The sequence below is a fragment of the Danio rerio genome, chromosome 15, assembly GCF_049306965.1.
Source record: "Danio rerio strain Tuebingen ecotype United States chromosome 15, GRCz12tu, whole genome shotgun sequence".
NCBI lineage: Eukaryota > Metazoa > Chordata > Actinopteri > Cypriniformes > Danionidae > Danio > Danio rerio.
In genome coordinates this window covers 24,171,751-24,181,751 of record NC_133190.1, presented here as the reverse complement: position 1 = coordinate 24,181,751, position 10,001 = coordinate 24,171,751, and the positions used below count along the sequence as shown (strand labels likewise).

At 31.3% G+C, this 10,001-nt stretch overlaps 1 protein-coding gene across 8 annotated transcripts in view; it reads right to left on the bottom strand.

The window, feature by feature from the left end:
* Window positions 1–748: 748 nt before the first annotated feature.
* nkapd1 (NKAP domain containing 1) overlaps window positions 749–10,001 on the bottom strand; it is a 42,413-nt gene continuing 33,160 nt past the window's right edge. For 5 of the 8 annotated variants that reach the window (XM_073923068.1, XM_073923065.1, XM_073923067.1 and 2 more), the window contains 5 exons: window positions 4,379–4,455; window positions 4,228–4,304; window positions 3,987–4,142; window positions 3,581–3,634; window positions 749–1,585 (listed from right to left, as the gene is read on the bottom strand). In XM_073923068.1, the coding sequence (XP_073779169.1) occupies window positions 1,174–1,585; window positions 3,581–3,634; window positions 3,987–4,142; window positions 4,228–4,304; window positions 4,379–4,447 (768 nt within the window). In that variant the 5' untranslated portion in view covers window positions 4,448–4,455 and the 3' untranslated portion in view covers window positions 749–1,173. Of the gene's footprint in view, window positions 1,586–3,580; window positions 3,635–3,986; window positions 4,143–4,227; window positions 4,305–4,378; window positions 4,498–4,732; window positions 5,218–10,001 lie in introns of those variants that run through there. The other 3 variants (XM_073923071.1, XM_021481416.3, NM_001160409.1) reach the window with 3 other exon arrangements.

The window sequence follows — 10,001 nt, the reverse complement described above, 5'->3', positions numbered from 1 at the left end:
TCTTTACGCCGAGCGCCCAGTGTTTTATACAGGGGAAGATCAGGAGGATAATCAGCGGTCAAACCACTCACAAAACACAAACACACAGCTAGCACAACTCACGTGAACACCGGCAAACAAGTTACCTCTGCTGGCTACTAAGAAAACGTTACTTTTCGAAGTGAACATACGAAACGACATGATTGCATTTACGTGGTGATGGGTGCTTGACCTTTGGTAGTTTGGTGCAAACGAACGAGTGAAAGCGGGAACACATTAGCAAGGGGAAGTAGCCATTATCAGTAAATGGAAGTAAACAGTAGAAATAATAGCATTTACCGTAGGTGTTTACAAGTGACTGAGTAAAAACAGGTCGTTAAAAGACAAGCTAGCCGCTTTGAGATGATGGTCTGATGCAGTGCAACAGCGCCACCTAACGGGCAACTGTAGTATGATGACTATTCAAGTGTACTGAAACTGGAAGGATTAGTTCTGCCAGGGCAAAAAGCAAATATGCTGTTAATTTACCTTAGTATAACAATAAAAAATGTTTAGCTGAAACCGTTGTCCTTAGTGATTCATTTGAAATTAAACCAAGCATATAGAAAGCAAAGTAATTTAATTTAATAATGTAAGTGTTGTGTTATGCTTCTTAAGACCTCAATGTATCACCAGGACCCAAGGGAATTAATATAAATTTGCTTGGATGTTTTTATGACTCTCAAAGTGCTACTAGCTGCAGACTTGCATTTTCAGAATCACCAAAAACTTTTCCATAACGTTTTTTTAATTAAGAGCAAATTTAAGTTTCTCTGTGAACTGTCCCTTTAACAAACACTAATGCTGTTTGGAAAACAAAACTACACTGTATTATTGTGACTGGCAGGTTTGAGTATGAAAGTATGACATGAATACAAGAATATTTATAAAAATCAGACACGTTACAGAATTCCCTGAGTTTTCTATTATATTTAAAATGTTTCAGTCTGACAACAAGCATAATAAGAAAATGGTTAAAAAAATTGAAAATAACCTCATAAAATCAGACAAGTTCTCCTGGATGCCAACATGGTGGAAAAAAGCCATCAATGAGGGATAAACACTGATCTACTGACTCCAGATGAATGAGCAAGAGTCTCCGCAAAATGAACATGATGCACATTTTTAAAAGCAGAGTGTAGTTGAGCTGAAAGGTCAAGCATCAGAGCTCTCCTCTGATCTCTCCTCGTTCGCTACTTTCCAGTTTTTCCTCTTTTTCCTTTGAGGCTCAGTCAGTGTGTCTGTTTCAGGACACTCTCTTTTCCTGTGGGTTTTTGGCTTTGTGTCTGAACGGCTGTCCTCTGTGCTGCTGTCCTCAGTTCTGTCTTTGTTTTTGTGCTCTTTTTTCTTATGTTTGCTTTTACTCCCCTTTCTCCTCTGTTTCCTCCTCACGGTCTCCTCTGCATCACTGCAGGTCTCTGAGCCAGGCGCCGCCGTCTTCCTTTTCTTCTTCTCTTTCTTCCTTTTCTTCTTCTTAGATGACTTCTTGGAAGATTTCTCCAAGTCAGCGTTCAGTTTGTTCTTGTGTTTTTTCTTTCTATGTTTACTATCACTGCAAGCTTTCTCTCTGGAAAAAAATGAATAATATAGAGTTAAACAAACCAAATTAAAATATTTTAGTTCTATCTATCTATCTATCTATCTATCTATCTATCTATCTATCTATCTATCTATCTATCTATCTATCTATCTATCTATCTATCTAATATTATATTTGTGCATATACATTAGTTTAGTCAGTACTGAAGCCAAATTTGGAGCTTATCTAACAAAATTACTCACTATAATAGTTTAAAAATTTGTAGCCCAAATTTATGTCAGGGAAAAACATTTAAAAACACTTTTAAAAATAGCAAAAATCAAGAGAAACAAAAAATGTATAAAATTTAGTATAAAATTGTAAAATGTATAAAGATTTTTTTCAATATTTTGCATGAATTTAATTGCATTATCTTTTAATTTCTAAATATGTGTGGTGACTAAAATATTATTTTAATAAATATATCTGTTCAATAAATCTGTTTTGTTTAAATGCACCAAAATACATTGCCTATATTCACTGAGAAATGGAAAAAAATATTAATATTCAAAAAGGGGTGTACTCAATCATGCTGCACACTGTATTCTATGTAATCTATTTAAAATTATTTATTTAATTTACTAAAAATGAAAACAGGGACCTTTAACCTTTGTATTTACATGTTTTGCTATTATGGTAACTTTTAAGAGCCATTACAAAAATCATTATAGTTGTACAGCATTGTATATATGTACTGAGTAATGATTAAAACATGACTGCTTTTTTAAATTTTAATATATATATATATATATATATATATATATATATATATATATATATATATATATATATTTGGTGAATAATAAAAATTCTGTAACAACTTTAGAGTAACGGTTTTATAACTTTTTAAAAACATTTTCATTTGATGGTGGCAATGTTTTTTTTCTCTGGATTAAACTTTATAAATAAATGAATTAAAATTACACAATGTATAAATAAAATATATTCTCTTTAATAGTTTATTTTAAGAATAAAATGTGATTTTATAACAGGAACCTGTCTATTAACAAGATTGGTAATGATGGTTACACTGTATAGCAGTTAAAATGTACATAGATATTGGTACAAGGAAACAATACATTTTAAACTTCAAGTGAAGCTGAAGAATCATCTGATGGGGTGAAACTTTGTTATAGTTAGGAATTGTTAATGCAAACATCTATAAATGGTTGAAGTACAGTTGGTTTTATATTCGCACATTCTGACTTTCTCCTTAATAATATAATTTCAAACAAGTATTCTTTACAAATTCTAAACAGTGAAATCATATTAGCAGCCAATGACTATCAAAGTACAACATTGTTTACAGTCAAATAAACAATACTAATGTTGTTTTGAAGTCACATTTGCATGTGATATCCAACAGAAAAAAGTTTTTTTAATAATATAGATAGCTTGTCACAAGCTGTCTCTAGGTATGGGCTGGTATAAGATTCTAATGGTGTGATAAACTTGGATAAAAATATCACGGTTTCTCTGTATTGTGATTACTGTGATTTACAATATTTTTGAGCAATAAACATGTCAGGTTAAACAATTCAAACGAATCATTGACTTCTGATGCCTTCATTTGTTCATTGTTCATTCATAGTTTCGAAAACACAGATTTCTTTACAACTTGAAAAGGGTTAGGAGATTTTGGAGATCTTTTCTGCTGGAAACTTTTGTCCTAAAAATTACAACAAAACATAAAAAAATAAAATAAATAAATATATATATTTTTTTTTTAATTCTTAAAATTGTAGCAGAAAATGTTGGCAGGTTTAAAACATTGACTTTTCCAAACCATGGTATACCTTGAAAACGGTTATCATCCCATGTCTAGCTATCACTGAAAAATGTGCAAATAAAAAGGCAACTTTCCCTCAATCTATAAATGTTCAATTTCGCTGTTAAATACCACATACTTTCTCCAACCTTGCTCAAAACCTACAACAATATGCTAAACATTCACTCAAGGGTGGAAGAAGAGCTTCTTCTTACCTGTCTGTATGAAATTCTTCTGGATAAAGCTCCTTAAAGCCACTGTGGCCCCACCTGAGAGAACACAACATGTTATGCCTTTTGTTACAATGTTCACAGTACTCAAATAGATTAGTTTAACTCGAATGGTTTGTAGTTTCCTCAAGCAGTTTGAGCTGCCTTAATCTATTGGCTTTTACAGTACTCAGTCGGTTTGAGTTCACTTAATTTATTGGGTTTTACTGCGCTGAAATTGCGGCGTTTACTCAAGTGGATTAAGTTCACAGTACTCATTAGGATTAGTTTTTGTACTTAAATGGATTGTTGCAATCGGATTTCTCAAATGGTTTGAGTTACCTTAACTTATTGGGTTTTACAGTGTACAAAACAGTTCAAACATGACGAGCACAACACCAACCAGCACTACCTGTCAGGATCATTGGCTTCAAACTCATACAGTTTGCGTGTCCAGTATCGTGCCTCCCTCTCATCTCTCTCAGATACATCGTCTCTCCGCTCACCCAGCCGGTCTCTCGTTGACCCTTCTGAGTCGTCCAAATAGCGGTCACAATGCATGCTGCCCCTAAATGACCATTACACATTACAACTACTGAGAAACACACACCGTGAGCACAAATAAAAGAAATGTTGAGCCGCATGTGATCCACCTGTGCTTTGGGAAATGAGTGGACGAGGTATGTCGTTCAAGATCCCTCAACTTCCACATCTCAGACTCCTCTTGAATCTGCAGTTTTAAGTTGAATCAGATGACTTTCAGATTACATAATTATGAAATATTGTGTTTAAATTGTCACATACCTTGTTATGTGCATCTGTGTGTCTGATGACATTTCGGAGTAGAAGTTTACCTAAAGACACCTTTGACATGGATACACCTAGGAAAAAGGGTTTAAACACGAAGTGTATGTAAGGCACAGCTTATTGAAATACTTGTACAGAATATACATACATACATATATATATATATATATATATATATACATATATATATATATATATATATATATATATATATATATATATATATACATATATATATACATATATATATATATATATATATATATATATATATATATATATATATATATATATGTATACACACACACACACACACACACAAACACACTTCCTTTTTTCTATATATAGTACAAATATATATATATATATATATATATATATATATATATATATATATATATATATATATATCTGTGTGTGTGTGTCTGTGTGTGTGTGTATTCTGTTCAAGCATTTCAATAAGCAGCAGTGCCTGTGAATCCAAACAAACACAGGCTGATCTTATTGGTTAATTTACCAATACAAAACCCAAAGATAGTGTACTAAAATAAACATTAGTCTTTGCATGCTTTGTCCAATAAATATAACTGTTAGGAGCTTTACTGACATTAGCATCACTTCCTCTAACGTTTTCCTGCTGGCCAAGAACCCTTAGCTCGAAAGATTCATTTCGTTAAACGTTTAAGTTAGCCCTAAAATTGTAACGACCAAGCAAAATGGTGTTTTTTAAAAGGAGTAACGTGAGAACTGACCTTTCGCTTATTCAATATATTTTTAAATGTAGTGAGAGACGTGAACGTGGCACCAAAACAACAAACAGAACGTATCAACTTCCTGCACTACATCCGCAGGTTACTTTAAAATAAAAGTCTCAAAACGTATTTCACAATAAAAGGACTATTTATCAGATTAATCAAGGAATGTTTTTAAGAAAACTTGTCTGAAAACAAACATTTTGTATAAAATTCAGAATAGGCCCATAATTTTACACACTAGCGCACTCAAACACAGGCTTTTCTTCAACTAGGGCCACTGACGTTTATTAAAAAAAACTTGTTCAAAAGTCACCTACAGTCTCATAAGTTTAGTTAATATGTCTAGGCTTAAGATCTGTAAGAGGAAAAACTTAGATTACAAGAGAAATTGTTAATATTTCACATTAATTCCAACTATTTGAACATATGTCATTTCCATCACATCTCAAAACACAGCGGTTATTTAACAATTGAATAACTCAGTCAATACCACTCAAGAACTGATCAATTTTATAACTAATTTTACAGTATTTTTACAGTCAGTGTACAATATTTATTCATTCATTCATTTATTCATTTTCTTTTCAGCTTAGTCCATTTATTAATCTGGGGTCGCCACAGCAGAATGAACCACCAACTTATCCAGCATATGTTTTTACGCAAAGGATGCTCTTCCAGCTGCAACCCTTCACTGGAAGACACCCATACACACCTATTCACACACATGGACACTTTTGGCTCACCTAATTCACCTATAGCGACTGTGGAGGAAGCCGGAGGACTTGGAGGAAACTCACGCAAACACGGGGAGAACAATCTCCAAACAGAAACTGACCCAGCCGAGGCTTGAACCAGAGACCTTTTTACTGTCAACAGCGCTACCCACTGCCCCACCGCACTGCCCTCAACATACATTTTGTCAATAAATTAAATTTACTTCCCCAGTGACCAAATGCTGAATTATTGTCACATTCTGAAATGTAATATTAGTTTAGGTAAAAACTCATTAGAAAATAAATAAATAAATAAATAAATAAATAAATAAATTTTTTATATTAAATAGAATTGTGTAATAATATCAATTGTGGATATTTTTTAATATGTGATGAGAAATAATAAAATATATTTAAAAAATGGTAATAGAAATAATAGGGTGTTGTGGAAATGACAATGACAGGAGACACAATAATATCTTGCAACATTTGGTCACTGGGGCTCAGGGATAAGGCTTATGATTATTTTAGGGCCAGAAAAGTCAACCCTTCACAACCCTTCTACTGTCCCTATATATTATACCATATTACCATTATACTCTTTGATTATTTTTTTCTTTTATTGCCTTGGGTTGCATCTTAAAACAGACCATCAGTTTTTATAAAAATAATTTTCAACCCCAATTCCAATATTACACAAATCTACTCTTGCAATCCATATAATTTGTACTTTGTAACCGTAAATGTAATTTGCATTTGTCAAAATGGTTGTCAAAATGAAAGATTGCTTATACCAATAAGCTTTAAATTGTTAATCAGCATTTAATGTATGGAAAATACTCTAACTTAAAATTTGTAGCTTTTTAATAAAACATACATGAAGGTATAGGGCTGGGGGATGTGGCAAAAATGCAATCAAAATTAACTATTTTCCAAATTGAACGATAATGATATACAGTTGAAGTCAGAATTATTAGGCCCCCTGTTTGTTCCCCCTATTTCTGTTTAAGGGAGAGAATATATTTTTCAACACATTTCTAAACATAATTGTTTTAATAACTCATTTCTAATAACTGATTTATTTTATCTTTGCCATGATGACAGTAAATAATATTTTACTAGATATTTTTCAAGATACTTCATGCAAATTAAAGTGACATTTAAAGGCTTAATTAGGTTAACAAGGCAGGTTATGGTAATTAGGCAAGTTATTTTATTTTTTTTAAATTAGCTCAAAGGGGCTAATAATATTGACCTTAAAATGGTTCATAAAATATTAAAAGCTGCTTTTATTCTAGCCAAACTAAAAAAAACAAATAAGACTTTCGCCAGAAATTATTATCAGACATACTGTGAGAATGTCCTTGCTCTGTTAAACATAATTTGGGAAATATAAAAAAATTAATAAATTCAAAGGGGGCTAATAATTCTGACTTCAACTGTATATTTCAACGTCAGTTGTTAATGCTACCAGATTTAAAAGGGTATGCCAATAATAACTGAAGCCACAAAACTTAGAGGATTCATTAAATAACATAAAAGTTTTTCAGTGTCGCCCACAGAAAACAGGTTATGTTATTTAATAGACCCTCTAAGTTTTAATAATTGGTGGCTGAAAATTTGGTGCATCTCTAATATTAAGACACCTTTAGATTCCCATTGTTGCACATTTCTGCTGTCTGATTGGCTCTTAGATCAATGTAAAGTAAAAAAGTCAAGAGCTTATCATTGCTATTGACATAATTTTTATTGCGATTTGATATAATATTGTTTATTGGCCCAGCCCTACTTGAATGTGCAGCTTGATTGGAAATGACGTAGCATAACTATCTGATCAAGCAATATTTATCTTTAACTTATCTTCATTAGTTATTGATAAAAATGTAAAATTGATCAATGTTCAACATGTGTTCAGATGTCATTTTGATAGAAGCCAACTAAACAATCTTTCACACAAACTTTTTAAAGGGACATTACTGTGTTGTGGTGGAAATGACACAAATACTGTGTGCTACAGCTCTATTTTATATAAAAATTAATAGTTATAGGGATCTGAAATTAATAATTTTAATGTGTTTTAATCATTTTACTAGAGTTTAATTTGTGTACATTGTCAGTTACCAGATAAGACAAGTTTAAACTTAATTTTCACAGTCAAAGTTTAAAGGTCTGTTTATGTGACTAGGAGTAAGTGATTTTGACATACAGTATAAAAGAAGGTTAACAAGTATGAAAAACTCATAATAGAAAGATACTAAAAATGTTTAAGGTGCTTTTATTACAAGTTTGAAGAAGAACTAGGAATTTTACCAAAATTATATGCATTTTTTATACATAATAAACACATAGACAGTTGAAGTCAGAATTATTATTAATTTTTTACTTAAATATTTCCCAAATGATGTTTAACAGAGAAAGACGTATCACAGTATATGTCTGATAATATTTTTCTTCTGAAGAAAGTCTTATTTGTTCTATTTTGGCTATAATAAATGTTTGTAATTAAAATAAAATAAATAAAAAAAATTTAAAGGAAAAAATTATTATCCTCTTTAAGCTGTATATTTTTCGATAGTCTAGAACAAATCATCATTATACAATAACTTGCCTAATTACTCTAACCTGCCTAGCTAACCTAATTTACCTAGTTAAGCCTTCAAATGTCACTTTAAGCTGTATAGAAGTGTCTTGAAAAATATCTAGTAAAATAAAATTTACTGTCATCATGGCAAAGACAAAATAAATCAGTTATTCGAAATGAGTTATTAAAACTATTATGTTTAGAAATGTGTTGGAAAATGTATTTTTCCATTAAACAGAAAATGGGGATAAAAAAAAAAAACAGGGAAGATAACAATTCAGGGGGGCTAATAATTCTGACTTTAACTGAAGAGAGAGATAATGAGTGAGAGAAAGAAATTAAAGGGAAAGCTTACTCACTTATTTACTTGCCCTTCTCCACATGTTGCAAACCTGTTTGAGTTTCTTTCTTCTCTTAAACACAAAGGAAGATATGCTGAAGAATGACAGCAGCCATTGACATCCATAGTTTTGTTCCTACATTAGATGTCAAAGGATGTTGATTTCCAACATTCTGTAGAATTTCTTGTTTTATAGTCAACGGAAGAAAGAAAATCATCAAGGTTTAAAAACACTTAAGTGTGAGTAAATGATGAGTAAAATTTAATTTCAGGGTGAAAAGTTTAAAGATTTCCATTGGTATTCCCCATGAAATTTACCTGTTAGAAAGCTGCTTTTTTATTTGTAATGTTTCCTTAAGCTACTTCCTTGACAGCGAAGATGCGGATAAACAATACAGCTCCTCCTTTTTCAAATATTTTGTATTACCATAATGACATACAGTGCTCAGCATAACTGAGTACATCCCATTTTGAAAATGAATAATTATATCCATTACTCAGGGAATGCAGGCAATGTATTTTGGTGCATTTAAACAAAACAGATTTCTTAAACAGATATATTTATAAAAAGAATATTTTAGTCACCAAACTTATTTAGAAATTGAAAGATAATGCAATTAAATTCAAGCAAAACATTGCAAAAAAAAAAAAGAAGACAAACTACAATATTTCAACTAAATTTTCCTGTTTTTTGCTTTTCTTAATCTTTTCCCGTTTTAAATTTGTGTTTATTATTTTTTTCATAACTTATGTATTTAGCTGTACTAGATTTTGAACTGTTATCTTAAGCTATTTTGTTAGATAAGCTCCGGATTTGGCTTCAGTCCTGACTAATGTAATGTATATGAACAAATATAATATTGTACAGCTTCCTATAAAAAATAAGAACTTTAAAGATAGATTTGTGTGGGATATACTTAAATATGTTGAGGATTGTATTTTCACAAATCAAATTAATCTTAGTAAACAGATGAACGAAAGACAGATAAATCAGTGTCGCAGATATGATTTAAATAAAGAACTATATTTAGAACAAAAATACTATAAACCAAGTTTGACATGAAGCAGACTACAAACATAGGGAAAAAAGCTAAATAAGGAAACAAAAATAATGAAACTACTGGTATTTTGACAGACTAAACAAGGAAGTAAAACAGCTTATTAGCATGTCTGCAAGATATGCTAACACACTGACTAACTTGCCATTTAATACGACAGGGGATTTTGTTGT